The sequence below is a fragment of the Ceratotherium simum genome, chromosome 3 (assembly GCF_057802395.1).
Source record: "Ceratotherium simum simum isolate JZ-2026a chromosome 3, ASM5780239v1, whole genome shotgun sequence".
NCBI lineage: Eukaryota > Metazoa > Chordata > Mammalia > Perissodactyla > Rhinocerotidae > Ceratotherium > Ceratotherium simum.
Window position 1 is genome coordinate 49,558,170 of NC_141902.1, and position 18,582 is coordinate 49,576,751.

At 36.1% G+C, this 18,582-nt stretch overlaps 1 protein-coding gene across 1 annotated transcript in view; it reads left to right on the forward strand.

The window, feature by feature from the left end:
* The window catches only part of UNC13C (unc-13 homolog C), a 584,623-nt gene that overhangs the window by 374,231 nt on the left and 191,810 nt on the right, over positions 1 to 18,582 (forward strand). The window contains 1 exon segment of the mRNA XM_087427449.1: positions 10,317 to 10,450. Within this exon segment, the coding sequence (XP_087283575.1) occupies positions 10,317 to 10,450 (134 nt within the window).

Here is an 18,582-nt window from a genome sequence, read left to right on the forward strand (position 1 = left end):
GGTAGATCTCATGTTAAGTGTTCTTACTATGGTGGTAGTGGGCAAAAAGACACAAGGAAACTTTCAGAGGTGATGGATATGTTTATTACTTTGTTTGTGGCAGTAGTATGTCCAAATGGTATGTGGTGTGGTATGTTTATGTATGATGGTGATGCAAATGTTCAAACTCATCAATCTGTATGTATTAAATATATGCAATTTGTATATATCAATTATACCTCAATAAAGCCAAAAAAACACCAGTAACCATATATTTTTATCAACATCCTGTCAAGTGCTCAAAATTTGTGAATTTTGTTTTCATCTCTATGAATTTAGTTACAGGCATACAATCATAGAAATGTATATTAGAAAGAAACTCAGGGCATGTGGTCAATTTTTAGATTCAATATAGACAAGGGATTTCTCATATAGCACTTCCTGTATGCCTCTAAATGTCTAGGAGTTTATAACATTTGGAGAGTTCTGATATTTAGAAAGTTTTTCCTTAGGTCATACCACTATGTTTCTATTGAAAATTATACTTACAAGTGTATTTTTATTTTTTTCACTAAACAAGACAAATTCCATTTATCTTCTAATCTCTTTCCATACAACAGCCCATCATATATTTGAAGTCAGCTATCATGCTACTCCTGAATTTCCTATCATTGATATAAGCATTACTAGTTCTTTTAAAGATGTGATATCTTAAAAGGAAAATAAATACCTGCTAGATGTGACCTATTACATTTGTCCTTTTTAATGTGTTTGATTTATGTAAAGAGAAAAGAACAAAACTATTAGTTTATCCATTAAAATAGTGATGTTTTATATTCAAGACACTTTCTCATGCATCTCTCTTTGGATTCTAACAAGAACCTTGTCAATTAGACAAAGCATATACCATAAATTTAATTAAAGTTGAATATTCACCTGTTATAGTAGTAAATGTCTCTTATTGAAGATATTCTACCTATGTATTTGCTAGAATTATCAGAAACACAGGATTAGGTCTGTATATTCCTATTTCAATATTAGAAATCCAAAGTCGAAGAAATTAATTCTTTGTCCCAATTTGTACAAGTTAATGGTAAGCTGAGAACAGACTATAAGCTTCTGATTCCATGTTCAATTATTATTTTTTCTATTATACCATGCTGTTAAGTAATTTATATATTTAAAGTCCACATTCAGAGTTATGACAATTTATAGTGATGTATAGATCACTTAACCGTGTACAGTCTATTCAAATTCAAAGAACCATTTAGTGCTGTTAAAAAGCACTTAGAGTGTCCAAACACTTTGAAATGCAGTTTTGGCGATTTAAATGTCAGGATATCTTGGACTTAATGAAGCTGAAAGGACTCAGTGAAGATTCTTTGAATATTTTGCTGTAATAAAAATGAAATATTCTAAGATATGGAAATCCCTTGTTCTTTTCTAACCAGATTAACATATTTTTAGTTTTCAATAATTACTCTTGTTTAAGACCTCTCATTGCTCAATTTTTTGTTCTCAATTAGCAACAGTAAATTAAGTTATTTGAGTATACCAGTAACTTCCTAGTGACCATTTGTTTAAAAAGTAATATTTTACAAAGGGATCTAGCATAGGAGTCTATAAAGAACTGGAAGGGGCGTCACATAAACATCCAGTAAGATATTCCACCTCCTCTTAAAATTAAGGAATCCTACGTTGTTGGAAATTCGTCAGATGTAAAGGTGAAACAGAAGTCTTTTGTTATCAGGACAGAATGCAAAATCTAGCAAACCCATGACTGATATTGGCATCCAGGAGGAACTATATCACTCTTCTTCCTAAAAAAATGAGGACTAATTTTACCTGACTTAAGTACAAGTTAGTAGTGAACTCTTGCTATGAATGTGAGGGTTTCAGACAAGCAGAGCTATATGTGTAAGCCCAGACTCCCAGGCCGTACCTCCAGATACCATATTTAGCAGGTCTGCAACAGGAGCTCTAAAATCAAATATATTTCTAATTGATGTAGATGATCCACCAACCAGGCTTAGAAAAATACTGGTCAGTGGCAGCTTTGAATATAGTCTCCAATTTCACTCCTCGGTATGTTTCTTTTAGATTCTCTGTATAAGTTGCAATTCACATTGTCCCAAGGGACTTTTACTGTGAATTTTAAAAGCCAGTTATACAATGAATCATGATAGCTAGGATACAGACTCTGGCCCAGCTATCCCAGAAAGGCAGAGATTGCATAACATTATCTGTCATGAAAGTAAACAGATTGATCCATGGCATGGCCAGAATACTAAGGGCTATTCACTAAGTGTATGACTAAGACCCAGCTCATTGGAGAATCCAGGCACCCACCCTCATCCAGCCTAACTTCCCCGAATCTCTCCCATTCATGGCCAAACTTTAAATGACTTATTATATGTCAGTAAAATTCAGGGGGAGAAGAAAGCATCTTTGACAGTGGTATTAAAGATTAATAGCGGAAAAAACCTTTGAAGTAGGTAGATCAAGGGCGATGAACTTGCAAATGGTCTAAGCAAGAGATGAACTGAACTTTGCCAAAGGTGGAAAAAATAAGTAATGGTAACTACTATCACCACCTTAAAAAGGATGCTCCATTTACATTAGATCTTAAGATATATAAGGAGGCTTCCCTAAGTCATCAATTAAAAATACTAATGCTTCCATTTATCAATGGCTGTCACACTTTTTAATTAGAAAGGGTCATAAATCCTGTTGATCAACAACTTAATTTGCTTCTTTATGTCTTAACAAAGAAATTCCAACTCTATTTTCTGCTATTTAACTTGAGTAATTTCTAACTTCAAGAAAAGGGAGGTAGAGTGAAGTGAGCTCTCTTGAGAACATGACATTTTCAAGGTCTGGATTTTTTGATTTTTGACATTATATGACCTTGCATGACCACTTTAAACTATGTCAGGCTCAATCTCTTCATCTGTAGAAGGCAGAAATTGCAATAAATGTTGTCTACAGCCTTTTCAGTACTACAATGTAATTAAAGAACAAAGAAAAGAGAGTGATGTGAGTGATTCTATGAGCTCTTGGCAAAGTTGAGAAGAAGCAAGACAAAAAAGATTTGTGTTTACTCATGCATTGATTTTAACTTCTGTATCTCTTCCTCTCTTACCTGGGAACAGTCTCTTTAATTTCTCTCCAGGTGCAAAGACCCTAGAATCCAGCTGACTGCTTTTGTCTGAGTGACAAAGAGCAGGGGTTGTAGAACTCTCTGGTGTGGTGACTAAGTTGCTCACATAAAGTTAATACATCTTAACAATCCTTCTCCTCTTTCATTTTCTTCCTCTGCTGGGTGTGGAAGCCTCCACAAAATACTTTCACATCCTGCCTTTTTTATTTCCTGTCTACCCCTTCACACTGTGAGCACAGATTCATATCGTTTTGCTCAAGCATAATCCGTCAAAAAAGGGATTTAACCTTGCAGGATTACCAAGATGAGCAATTTTAGTAAAGTCACTCTGGACACTATAGTCTCATTTTGATAGTTTTCCATTTGAGCAAACAGAATAGAGAGTCTATGAAAAGCCGAGAGCTGCACTCTCTGGATCTTCCTGTTATGTCCATGTCTGGTTGTCCATTCTGCCAAAAGTTGAATGAAATTAAACCAACACTAGTTGGGAGAAGCCCAGGAAGGAGTTGTGGTGATATGCACACTAAGGATTAATTTGTACCGTTAGTAGGAACTTTTGGAACAACAGGGTGCTGATGTTAAAACATTGACAATTAAGAAAGCTCTAAAACTAGGGGAAAACCAAATGGAAATTAACTTAGAACTAGACCCTGATTGTATTTTAGGCCTCAAACTGAAATCAGCAGCAGGTGTGGCAGTCTCAAGACGTGTAGGTATTTCCCATAAGCGTCAACAACTTTATTATCTGAAAGCTTTCCTTCTCATGCAAGATACATAACTCAGAATAAAAATCAGCTCAGTATTATCACTGGGAGGTAATGGTTGTCACCTGTGTCTATAAACTATGTAACCAGGTCTTGGAGTTGAGGATATAAAGGAAAAAACAAGGCTATAAGTTTTTCAATGTGGTCTACGTGTTTTGTTTTCAGTTAAGAAGAGGGGTTAGGAATTTAGGTAACCCTCAGTTTCTTCACCTCTGAAATGAGGGTTATATTATTTGACTTTGATGTTTGGAAATGAATGAAGATCATTTAAATGAGAACAAACAGAGGCTACTTTGCTATAGCAAGGGGGGCAGACAACATCACTTGTTTGGCCGAGACTCAAAGGTAGGCAGGGAAGTGAGAAAGCTTCACAGTGAAAAGCAGGGAAGGCTTCAGGTCTGATATGTTGGAGCTTGTTGGCGTGGGGAACCTGAGAGACAGCTAACTAGAAGAAGGGCATCTTATGTGATTGGTTTGGAAAGCATATTTGGCTTTCTCTGGTTGGTCCTGAGTTGGAAATAAGGGCAAAATATAAGGAAGCTGGCAGTCATTGACCACGTCCTAGCTTTCTGGGCTGACTGCTGCAGAGGTTGTGGTTTGGCTTCCTAGGCTGGTTGCTACAGAGATTGTGGGTCAGATTTCTGTTATATGTGATCTGGCCATTGTTTGTTCATATATTCAGTCTTCAAGACTAATGGTTTTGTTGTGAGGATTCAACATGGAATGAGTTGAAAAGATGCCTCTGTTGCTGCTTTTGGAGGAGGTGGAAGTATTATTAAACAGAAAAGAGAAGGCAGCGGTATCTGGGAGAGAGAAGCAAGAAGGTTGGCTCCATTGATGTCAAGAATGTTCCAGCTGGTTGCCCAGGGCGAGGGGAAAGCTACCTAGAGAAATTCCCTAATCTTGTCTAAGTGTAGGGCAGTACAAATGTCCTCCCTTCTCCTAGCTGATAAACTGTCTATATCACTCTTCACAAGGATCTGAGATCCCTTGAGTATCTGAAACTTAATGTTCTGCTTCCAAAACCATTGACAAGGTTCCCATTGTTCTAAACCTGCAAACTACTAGGGCTAAGATTTCCTTATCTCAGAAGTATGAGGAGGTAAACAGCCAACTCAGAGTCAGAGGAAGTTGCAAACATCTTATGTAGGAGCTATTTAGTTAACGGTTTAATATTAATTTATTTTGCCAGTCTTTTTTTTTTTTTTTTTTGCAAGGGAGGTTGGCCATGAGCTAACATCTGTTGCCAGTCGTCCTCTTTTTGGCTGAGGAAGATTGGCCCTGAGCTAACATCCATGCCCATCTTCCTCCATTTTGTATTTGAGACGCCACCACAGCATGGCTTGATGAGTGGTGTAGGTCTGCCCCCGGGATCCGAACCTGCGAACCCCAGGCTGCCAAAGTGGAGCATGTGAACTTAACCACTACGCAACCAAGCCAGCCTCTTGCCAGTCTTTTCTTATCATCACATTTTAAAATTTAATTCTTTTAAAGTATTCAGGTTCATCTGTATCTCATTTTCTTTTTTTGCACCTTTATATCTATGCCATCCCAATTTTCCAAATTCCTAGCATCAATAAACCTTGTTGCCAATACCTTTAATTATTGCTTATCTGCGCCTTGAACTAAAACCATTTCACTATGAACACGGCAGCAGTCAACTACTTACACACAAGTTCTGTAAGTTCTTTTCAGAGATATCACAGCTTCATTATCTTACCTGAGGAATCATTTTCCTTAGCTCTTCTAGAGCTCAGCTCTAGAGCCCTTCAGCTAATCTCTATTCCTGCCTCCCACTCCCATGGTCTGAATGCCTATGCATTAATATCCTAATACCACAGTCTGCTGCCCTTCTACCTTGCTCATTCCCTACTCCTTCTAGATCTATTTTTCCATCTTACCTCTCATTTCTCTTCTTCCTTCCGCTGGACCAAAATACATGTCTATTCCAGCACTTCGACCAGTCTTGTCAAACACTCAGATCTCTTTCTCCTTTACTGTTTTCACTGCTCTCCAGTAGCAAATGCAACACTCTGTTTTCTTGACTTCTAAATCCAGTACTGGAGAAAATTCATAATGATCCAGAGTAGTGTTACTGTAAGTTCAGGAACCTACCCTCAATAGAGCTCCCAAGCTAGCTGGCAGTGCCTCCAACTCAAGGCTCTCTCTCCTTCCTGGCAAGGGCTATTTTAAACCCTTAGTACTTATTCTCCTCATCTCTCAGGATGGAAATTCCTAGCTATCCTTTCTCGCCATCAACAAGACTTATCTGCAGGACTCTTCATCACTTGACTCCAGGGAAGCCATGATCTTCATTTATGTTTGAGGCTAATCCTCCCACATACACTCTGTATCCCATTCTTTCCCATTTCAACAGGGGCCTCGCTCCCCCATCTATGCATCTCTTTCATTAATTTTTTTTCTTTTTCCTTAGATTTTTTTCCCCAAGATTTTGCCTGTGGCTATGAATTCTCCTCCTTCTCTTTGAGTAATATTTACTCCATAATTTCAGCTACCATATAAATCCTGGAATTCTTCTGTCTATATCATGAGTCCAGAATGCTTTTGAAACTCCAGACCAGTCTATCTAATTACCTTCTGGATAATTCCACTTGATTTCTCCCTCTCTTCTTTCTCACCAACTAGGCAATGAGTTCTATCAATTTTCCTTATTAACTATTTCATCAGTTTAATTTTATTAAACTTCCTGCTACTGCCAAGTTGTTTAAAACATAAATGTAATTAAATACTTCCATGTTTAAAATATTTTAATGATCCTCATCAAGTTTGGTTTAAATGTAATTTCTTTAACAGGATACACAAGGTCCTTCAGGATTTAACTGCATCTGTCTCTCTAGACTTTTCTTTCCCAAAGTATGTTGAGAGGCACATTTACTCTGTGGAAAGTTTTGCAAGATAGTGTGGACAATAGAAGGAGAGTGGAGGGCTTTATCAAGTTCAGATACATTTGAGAAAATAATGCTACAGTGTTAGTTCTCAGAGCAGTAGTTCTCAAACTGGCCCCTGAACCAGCAGCTTGAGACATCGTCATTATATATGCATATTCTCAGGCCTCACCCTAGACCTACTGAATCAGGAACTCTTGGGGTAGGGCCTAGCAATCTGTGTTTTAGCAAGCCTTCCCAGTGATACTGATATGTACTAAAGTTTGAGAACCACTGTCTTAGAGAATCACAATGCGGATTAGCATATTACTCAAAGAAGTCTGGAAATAACCTATTTACCTTTGTTTAAGCAAATATTTTCTTAATTTGCTTAAGCATGAATCTTGTGTGTGTGTATGTGTGTGTGTGTGTGTGTGTGTGTGTGTAAAACTTGCTAACATCCAGTAGAACTAATATTAGAGAAACACACTGTGTCAAAAGCTTGTAGCCTCATATTACTGGTAATTCTCCAAGTATGTATCTGTCATGCGCTTCTTCATTTAAACATCCCGTCTTTGCATTCTCTATCAAATATCTCCCCACAACCCATGTCTGGCCTACTCTATAGAGAAAGTATTTCAAAATTACGTGCTCACTGAACAAATGCATGGAATGCCACAGAAATATTTTATAGTAATCCTAGAAGTATTGCATAAGTCTTACTAAAATGAAGATATCATCTGTTATTTCAATGCTTTTTTTTGCATGTAATAGTTCTCTACATATTGATCTCTTCTTGATGGAATATATTCATATTTTCTTATTTGATATTATGAAAGTATAGTGTACGTCTTATTAGCTTGTCTATACAAGCTTTCCTGTAGTGAATATCCTTTATAAACATGACTATACGAAACATTTTCAGCTGACCCTACACCCTTGCAACTTTCCACTTTCAAAAATTCCTCCTCCCATTATCCTCTCACAGACTTTCCTTCAAATTTCTTTCATCAATAATCGATTAACAAAATAATTTTTAGTCACTATAATAATAATAACCACAATTAAAATTGAACTAGTAGGTCATAGTTTTATAAACTTATTTTATTTTATTTGTTTGTTATTAATGAGTTTATAATTATATATTATATATAAGTATATGTTATAAAATATATTTTTATTATTATAAATATTAATTCATAAGGGTTTCGGTAAATATTAATGCACTTATTATTATCTTCTTACATTTCTACTACTATTATCTTAACTTTTCCAACCACAAGGTCAAATGCCCTAGCAGACTTCTAGGATATTAATAAAGTGTTACTTAGAAAAATTTAGTTTTTAAGAAATTGGGTAAATATTCTAATATACATGATTGTACCCCAGCCTTTTAAACGTGAAGTCTTTTAAAATGCACTAGTAAAATAAGGAAAGCCTAATTTATGATATTGTTGTGTTGTATGTAAAAACTTAATGATTCAGCACCCAGTTTGGTTTGTTCTGATGCAAGGTACAGAACCAGCTATAATCCTCTGATGTCATAAAAATGAGCAATGGAAGTATAATTTGTGACAGCTGAGAGACTTTGGAATTAATGCATAGTCAGCTACATTAGTATCTCCTCCTTTCCATATCACTCTTTGCAGAATGATGATAAGTGACTGTGATGTTAGACATAGCATCTATATACATTTCATTTAATCACATTACTTGAAATAAGTTAGACATATAGCTTGGCTATGTACACATCATGGTGATTAATGATAGTATTCTAATACAGTTCACTGTGGCCATCAGAACTAATTTTATTTACAACCTTCACAAGTCACCAGGTTCTCTGGATTTCTAAATAATTGATAAAGAGGGAAATCTACTGAGCTTAAGGTAATGACTAAATAATTACATTATTGTGACAATAATGAAGTCTTGTTCACAAAAGAAAGATACACTTCAATAGAAAATGTAAGTTGAAAGTAGGCAAAGCTAGATATTTGTAAGCCTGTATTGCTGCCTTTTTCTCCTTAAAAATTTTCTGATGTGCATTGATGTACCTCAGGAATTGAAAGAGGAAGCCTGCGAGGAGTTTCAAGCGGTTCTCAGGGACCAGATATACAAGGTTCTTAAGATCCTTTGGAGACTGCTTAGAGTTCATTCTGCGAATTTGAAATAATTTATGCCAGCCACTAATTTTTTGAGTATTTTAATTTAGCTCTCCAACTTTTAATATCTGTTGCATTTTGAGCATAAAAATAAATCAACATTGCTTGGAAGAACCCAAGGAAAATACATGTCCCTAAGGGTACATTATAGTCTGTGGGTGGAGGTCTCTAATAGTAAGTGCATTCAATATAGGGCTATATTTTAACATAAGTGAGAAAAATAATAGAGTGATAACTCATCCAAATCTGGTTACATATCTTGGGCAGCATTAGAAGATATGTGTACAACCAGTCAGCAGAGGATGGCTGATCTTCGGATAAGACATGGTAGTTGGATATAGCTATAGATTGGGCCAAATGAAATCTAATCCACCTTTTATATCAGAGAGCCCGGGAATTTCCTGAGCCACAAATTGAAGTTTTCAGATTTCCTGGATCTATTTAGCAAAATATATTTAGCAAAATAGTCAGAGAAGCCATATACTTCCCACTTATTTGTATACTTGAGTGAAAATTGTCTCTGCCTTTATCTTTTTTGCCTAATTTTAAAAAGAAAATGTAAAAGAAGTATGCTGAGAAGAATACCCACTAAACAATATAATCAGAATGACTTATCTGTATGTTTGAAAGAATAGTATGTGTTGAGTTTGAAGTTTATATGTGAAACATTTAAGATTGTTATTGTACTCTCTTAATCTCAATGTGAATTTAGATCTTCCCAGGCAACACTATCTTTCTAGAGGTGAGAGCTGGAGAATTCGTTCACTGTGGTAAATTAAGAAGGAATCAAATGTGATTTAAACACACACACAAAAGAAAGATAGGTTTACAAATGGTCAGTTAACTAGACACATTTGTGCATGGAATGAGAGAGTTCCAGGCAATTCATGTAGCGTGTATATACTATATACCATAGAATTTAACAGTACCGACTTTGTAACCGGGCAGCCTTGAGTTCTGCCCACTTACCACCACTGTGACTTTGGACAAAATATTTAGGCAGGATAAATTTCACACACACATACACACCTTTGTACACACAGAAATCAACCTCTCCTTAGAAGAGGCTACATTAAAGGGATAATTTCTACAGTAATAATGCCTAAGATCATGAGTTGCACTAGTCAGAGGAAGAGATACCTCCATTCCAGGACCAAAGCATTTAGAAATACAAGCCTGGCTGTTGTGACTTTATCCTATGAGATGCTGTTCGTTGAAAAAAGGAAACCTGAATTTAATAGCTTTGGCTCACATGATCTAACAGTTTTTCCATAATCACTTTTCTCTGATCCTCTTGACAGTGACATCTAACTAAAGTCATACCATTTAACTTTTTCTTTTGCATGTTGCGTGAACTTGTGAGCAGAGTAAGAAACAGGACATTCCTCGGGAAGATCAGGGACCAACCACCAAGAATTTGGATTTTTGGCCCCAACTTATTACACTGATGGTCACTATTATTGATGAGGACAAAACTGCCTACACACCTGTCCTGAATCAGTAAGTACACTGTTTTGGAAATGAAAAGATTTTATTTCACTAAAGTTAAGAAAACATAAAATATTTGAAGCACGGCTTATACTCTCATGACAATGACAAACTTTTCCAAAATCAAGTTGTAGAAAGCAGTCTTTTTCTACTTTTATCAGTAAATATCAATTTGGTGATATCATGAATTTTTAATTTAAGCCCCATAGAGTGAGAGTCTTTGGATGTGGAGACAAACATTTCCCATGATTTATTTTTATTTGATTTAGAAAAGTTTTCTCTTTCTTCTGGTTTCTTTCATAACTATCCCATTGTCTCAAAAGAAAAAAATGCACTCCTTCCAAAACTAAAAAGAAAGTTAAACAGCTAGTATTAAACATAGTCCATTGTAACTTTTTAGTAATAAATATTTATCAAAAAACCTTTCAAAATAGTTGTGTATCCTGGATTTAACAAATTTAATGCAATATTTAATAAAACAAGTCCATTTTCTCAAGCCTATCCATCCATGCATAGATTTTACAAATTATGAGCAGGTAGACAAGGCAGATGCGTTAATGGTGGTTCTAGAAGATCAGACTCTAGAAGAGTCTAAAATCATGAACTTATCAAAATTCCACTAGCTACGAGACCTTGGGCAAGTTGTCTAATTTCCCTGGGTCTTAGTTTCCTCATATGTAAAATAAGGACATATCACTAGATAATTTCCAAGATCCAATCCAACTTTAGTCTTGCACATTTAGGATTTATTTCATGCCCACATGTTGAGGGCTACACAAGCAAAATAACAGCTAACTCTGCCAACCAGGCACTTACAATCTGGTTAATGGATCGGGCATCCAGACATATTGGTAATACCTGAAATGCTGTGGGCAGCAGGGATAGCAGAAATAGACAAACCATGAAGTAGATTCAGACTTACTATGGAGAACTGGTTTTATTATGTCTCATTCTCTGTAGTGGTCAAGATAGGGTCAAAAAGCTTATGTTGAATCCAGTTGAAATTCTAATTAAAGAAGAAATAAATTTAAGTATCCAAAATTTTCATCCTTTCCTGCTTCTTAACCACCCATTTTCACCTGCCCCAAATTCTTCCTAATTGTGGAGAAAGTGGTCTTCTCTTTGATATTCATCCCTGATAACATCATTAGGTTTGCCTTTCCACTCTCTTCTCCCTCTTCCCCTTATAGCCACTTCTTCTGCCTGATGGCCAGAGTGTCTCCTGATGACCATCTGTAGAGACTTTGCTCTTTTATTCTCTTCTGATAGCCCAGGAGAGATCTTTTATTTTAATACATGACATGTCCTCAACTCATCCTGGGCAGCTTTGTGGAATAGATATGTTTTCTCATTCATTCTTTGGACCCGTCTTGAAGGCAGAGTAGATTTTCTAAAGAAAGGGAGATCAGTAACTTGTTTCAAGACTGTGTCCTTGGGCTGGGATAGGCCATTTGATGAATGACTATTGAATGAAAACAAACGTCTGCTGAGAAATGCTAATTAAAAGTTATTTGAAAGGCTTTTATCTTTAATCAAGGAATTCTTTACATTTACCAAATATCAGAAATCAGGATATGACTAGTAAAAGATACGTTATAAAATCATGGAATCAATTCAAGTTTCCCAGAATTATCTTTAATCATATACCAAAGATATATGAAGATTTTAGTTGACTTTTTGTAACTGTATTAAGGGTAATGAAGGAAATACATTTAGTTATGGCAAAAATTAAATTCTGAACTAAATTAAATCTAAATATAAAAATGAGCAATGACACAAGGAAAGGAGAGAAATGTCTTTGTTTTGCTTTTGTATTTTTGTTTTTAATGTCAAAGTTTAGACTCACTCTTTTTTGTATTAAAACCTAGCCCTAGAAACCCTGAATGCCTTCCCTCTAGTTGGAATCTATGTTTCATGATTGTATTCGCTCAGATTTTGAGGATGTTCTAAAGATGTTTTTGCTTACTAAGGATCATTCCAGTTTGCTTCTCATTTAATTACATCAATGTTTTAAATAACTTCATCTGAACAGTAAGGTGTGGTCTTGGTGGCCAATGTTGCATTTGTATAATTTGTTGAGATTTTCATTCACATTTGTTTATTTGCACAATGTGTCATCATGTTTAGGCTTCACTAACTATCTCATTGGTTAGTTAAGCTAGCACAGTGTTTCACAATGTAGAAAATCGAATTTACTAGGGTCGGGGTCATATGGGCTGCTAGTTGAGTATGCAGATTCTGAACCCCATCCCAAATTTATGAAGTCAAAATCTGAAGTTGGCACAGAAGTCTGCATTGTTAATAAAGCATCCTTCATGTTCTATATACACTAAAGTATGAGGGCACAGGCCAACTGGTGAAGGATATGTCAGGCCAAAACATGTTTTGGTTTTATTTTGAAGGCAATGGAAAGTGAACAAATGATTTAAAAATACAGGACTTATTTTTATATCTTTCAATGTAAATCAGGGTTATTGATATAAATAATTTATTGAATGAACTATTTATTGTTATCCTGACTTTGAAATGTCATTGTAAGCTTTTGCTTGTTCAAATTTGATAACAATTTATAATAATTGTGGAATGTAAACATGAGGGGAGGGATTTGTTTTATTTTGTACACTAGTACATATCCAGGCATATATATTGGTTGAATAAATGAATAAATTAAACTAAATCCATATGTATAGTTGGTTTCTGTTCTCTCTGTCCTACTCCATTGATTAATTGATATACTAGAGTATTTCTTTGAGCAATATTTATTCACACTTTTAAAATTCTTTTTTATGAGGGAGCTTTCTAGATGCTTGTAGAAATTTCACTATCTCACTGAAGCTGAAAACTATGAAGCAGAGTATTTTTAGATCTTTAAATGTGGGTCTTTCTCTCACTTTTTAACAGATTTATTGAGGTATTAATCGAATACAATAAAACTGCACGTTTAAAGTATACAATTTGATTAGTTTTGACGTGTATCTAGCCATGAAAGCCTCACCACAGTCAAGATAGTGAAGATATCCATCACCCCAATAAGTTTCCATGTGCCTTTTTTAAGCTACCCCAAGAAACCACTGGTCTGCTTTCTGATACTGTAAATTGGTTTGGAAATTTTATCCCTTTACGTAAAGGAATCACATATTATGTTCATTCTTTTTTCTGACGACTTTCACTCATTACAACTGTTTTGAGATTCATCCAGGTTGTTGTGTGTGTTAATACTTTGCCTCTCTTTATTTCTGAGTAATATTCTACTGTATAGATATACACAAAAACTTTATATTCATTCATGGGTTAAAGTTAGGATCAACATGTGGATTTTTTCCAGATTAGGTTGCAATGAATATTTGTTTACACGTTTTTGCATAGACATATTCTTTCATTTACCTTGGGTCGTGTGGTAGGTACATGTTTAATATTTCTTAAAACTGCCAAACTACTTTCCAAAGTGGTTGCACACTGCCGGCACTTGGTATAATTAGATTTGTGATTTTAGCCATTCAAATGGGCATATAGTGTACTTCATTGTAATTTTAATTTGCGCTTTCCTAAATGCTGACGTTGACCATCTTTTCCTGTGCTTATTTGCAATCCATGTATCTTCTTTGCTGAAGTATCTGTTCAGATCTTTTTGCTGTTTCCAAATGGGGATGATTATCTTATTATTGAGTGGTAATGGTTCTTTATATATACTAAATAAAGGCCTGTTTTCAGATATAAAAGCAATATTTTCTCCCATTTTGCGTCTTTCTTTTTCATTTCTTACTAGTGTCTTTAGAAGAGGATGTTTTTTATTTTGATGGACTGGTCCAATTTATTGATTGTTTTCTTTTATAATTTGGACTTTTGTGTCCTATTTAAGAAATCTTTGCAACACCCGCAGTCAACTTGCAACACCACAGTTTTCTTCTAGATGTCTTACGTTGACGTCTATGATTCATTTCAAATTAATTTTTTTTTTTTTTTTTTTGGTGAGGAAGACCGGCCCTGAGCTAACATCTGTGCCAATCTTACTCTATTTTGTACGTGGGTTACTGCCACAGTGTGGCCACTGATGAATGGTGTAGATCTGTGCCCGGGAACTGAACCCAGCTGCTGAAGCAGAGCACGGTGAACTTAACCACTAGGCCATGGGGCTGACCCCTAAAGTTAGTTTTTGTATGTGGTTTGATACAGAGTTTAAGATTCTTTGGAATTTGTTTTCATATGTTTATCTAACATTTCCAACTCTACTTGTTAGAAAAATCCTTTCCCCTTTGAATTACTTTGACAACTTTATCAAAAATCAATTAACTGTATGTGTGAGAGTCTGATTCTGTTCTTTCTGCTACATTGATCTATTGATCCATACGTCAATCAGTCTAGTGGTGGTGAACTTTTTCAGCTTTTATTTGTCTGGAAAACTCTTTACGTCTCCAATTCTGAAGGACAACTTTGCCTAAGAGTATTCTTGTTTGGCAGTTTTTCTTGTTTTGATTGTTTTTTTTTTTTTTTTTTTTTGTGGTGAGGAAGATTAGCCCTGAGCTAACATCTGTTGCCAATCCTCCTCTTTTTGTTCAGAAAGATTTAAGATTGGCCTGGGCTAACATCTGTGCCCATCTTCCTCTACTGTATACATGGGACACCTGCCACAGCATATCTTGATAAGCGGTGTGTATGTCCACCCAGGATCCTAACCCGGGAACCCCAGGCCGCCAAAGTGGAGTGCATGAACTTAACCACTATGCTACCGGGCTGGCCCCTTGTTTGGCAGTGTTTTTCTTTCAGCACTTTGAATATATTATCCCACTCCCTTCTGTGATCCGCATCCCTCCTTTTCTGCTGAAAAGTCCACTGACAGTCTTATGGGGATTCCCTTGTATGTAACAAATTGCTTTTCTCTTGCTGCTTTTAAGACTCTTGGACTTTTATATTTTCAATCTCTTTGTTGAAATTCTCACTTTGTTCACGCATTGCTCTCCTGACCTCAGTGAGCATCTTTATGACATCATTTTGAACTTTCTATTGGGTAAATCACTTATCTCCATTTCATTAAGATCAGTTTATAGTAGTTTATCTTCTTTTTTTGTTTGAAACATGTTCCTTTCTTTCTTCATTTTCGTTGACTCTGTGTGTTAGTTTCTGCACATTAGATAAAACAGCCACCCCTCCCAGTCTTGACAGATTAGTCTCATCAATCAGCCCAGCCTGAGCTCCTGGTTGTCTCTCAAACGTATATGATTATCCAAGCCTCTGTCTTAGTTCTTAGTGGCTCCCATAGTTGAGAATGTACCAAGACTTGTCAGTGTCCCAAAGGGGAGGATAGCAGTCAGCAACTAGATGCAGCCTAATTAGAAGGTGGACCCTCAGGCAATAGCTGGAAAAGTATGTAGTTAAGCCCCTTCCAAGGAGGAGCTGGAAGATGGGCATTTTTGCTTGCTTCCTCTGCACTGAGCCCAGGAGTGTAGCCAGTGGGTGGGGGGAGTGAAATGGGGGGTGCACTTGCACCTGTTGAAAAGTTGCTTCTTTTTTTGCTGTAGTCCTGTGGGACTTGCATTCACAAGTCCCACAGGCTATCAGAACCAGGTGATTTGCGGACGTGTCCCTCCGGTGGCACCCATAAAAGTTCGGGCATTAAATGTGTGAACAAGCTCCTTTCAGGGAGATATTAGCAGTTTGGTTTCATTGTTGAAGCAAGCCAGAGGGAGAAAGCGGGGGAAGTGCCCAGAGGCTCCCCCCGGGCACTGGGGAGAATCTCCGCTGCCTCTAGATGCATAATAAATTAGAAGCCAGACCCTCAGGCAGCAGCTTGTAAAGAATGTAGTCAGACCCCTTCCAGGGAAAGACTGCAAGATGGACATTTTTTCCTGCTCTTTGTGGGCTGAACCTTGAGGGAATGGCCACAGGGTGTGCTTGCACACCTACTGACAACTGCCTCTTTGTTTACTATAGTCCTGTGAGTCTTGTGGACACAAATCCTGTTGGCTTTCAGAGCTAGGTTTTTCAGGGGGCCATTCCTCAGGGGGGAATCTTAAAAGTTGGAGCAGGAGATGTGCAATCAAAACCCTTTACTCCTCAGGGAGACCTGGGAGTTGGGGTTCCCTCCTGGCTGTGTGGTGATGTGCCAGGGGTGGGGTTTATGGCAAGACTATGTCTCAGCCTTTCTCTCCCATTTTGATGTGGGTATTTTCTCATTCACTCTATGTGTAGGAGTGACTCAGCTACTGTCTGGATTTCTCTCAGAGGGAATTGCTCCATGTGTAGTTGTACATTCAGCACATCCATGCATGGAGGGAAGAAGTTCAGGAGCCTCTTATGTCACCATCTTGGTCCCTTACAAACCTACTTGTTCTTGGTTCAGCTTTTGTAATTTGTGTCTTTCAGGGAATTTTTCCATTTAAGTCATCAAATTTTCTATCATCTAGTTGCTCATGGCATTCCCTTATCATCCTTTTAATACCTATAAAATCTGAAGTCAATTCCCTACTCTCATTCTTAGTATTGATATTTTGTATCTTCTCTCTTTTCTCCTGTCCAACTGGATAGACATTTATAAATTTTATTAGTCTTCCAAAAAGAAAACAAACAAACAGATTTTGGTTTCATTAAATCTTTATATTGCTTTTGGTTTTAAAGTAAATTGCTTTATTCTCTATTCTTTTTTTTTTTTTTTCTTTCGTTAAGTAGAGATAACTCTTAAGTGGCTACAGCAGTAATCCAGTGAAAAGATATAAGGGCTTTGTATAAGATGGTGGAGAGGTAAGGTCATATTAGAGAAATATTAAGAAGATAAATCAAGAGATGTTTTTGATTAACTGCATTGAGTAGAGTATTAAGAAAGAAGGTAGAGACAATGAAGATGCTGTATTTATGGGGGCACCATTAACTGAGATAATAAATTCAGGAGGAAGTATATAGTAAAAAACAACAAGGAAGTACATAGTGAGTTATATTTGGATATATAGAGATTTGGCTATCGGTGTGACTTCCATGAATTAATATACAGTAGGAAATTGTATACTTAGATGTGAAAGTCCTTTAGACTGACGTCAACTAAATGTACAATGTAGGGGAGGTTCATTATATATGCTTTAAAGTAAGAAATCTTATTTCTTCTTAAATAGTCATGATATTTTACTCTCAGTTCATTTAAATTATTGTGACATTAAATTAGTTTGTTTTTGTGATGCTGGCCAAAATATAAGCAGAAATCTGTTTCGTCTATTCTATGATACTGTGTGTTTGCATGTGTTTTATTACTGTCTGTAATATCTTTTAGCTTCCTCCAAAAGTGTACATATAGTGAAGTCTCAATTTATTTTCTTTCTGTGCTAAGAGTATATATCAGAGAGAATCCAATGTGTTGAGTAGAAAATGGACCAATTTTCTAAAATCTCCTATTTCATTTGCAAGGATAAAGTATGCTGCTTTTATTTTTGCAAGGCTATGGGATGAGCCAGAACATTATTTGCAAGCTGTATGTTTTAAAAGATAGTATATTTCATTTGCTGCAGTGAGGAGACTGGGTTTAAGCTACTTGGATCAGGGATTTACATCTTGTTCTTTCTGTTTTGGAACTAATGCTATTCAAAATATTAAAGCTATTGATTTCTTTGCTTGCACTGACACTCCCCTAAATTATCTTTTTTTTTTTTAATTTTTTGTTTATTGCAGTAACATTGGTTTATAACATATAAATTTCAGGTGTACATCATTATACTTCTATTTCTGCATAGATTACATCATGTTCATCACCCAAATACTAATTACAACCCATCACCACACACATGTGCCAAATTATCCCTTTCGCCCTCCTCCCTCCCCCCTTCCCCTCTGGTAACCACCAATCCAATCTCCGTCTCTGTGTGTTTGTTTGTTGTTATTATTATCTACTTCTTAATGAGGGAGATCATATCTTTATATTTAAAACATTGTTACAAATGTGTTCATCATATTAAAAAATAGAGAGGCTATACTGTATATCCATCACTCAAACTCAACAATTTCCAAGATTTTTGTCATATTTTCTTTATCTATATTCTTGAGCTTTAATTTTCTTTTTTTTTCTTCACCGAATTATCTTAAGCAAATCTCAGACATTATATCATTTCATCCCCATGTACTTCAGTATTCATCTCTAAAAATGATGGCTATTTTCTTGCATATTG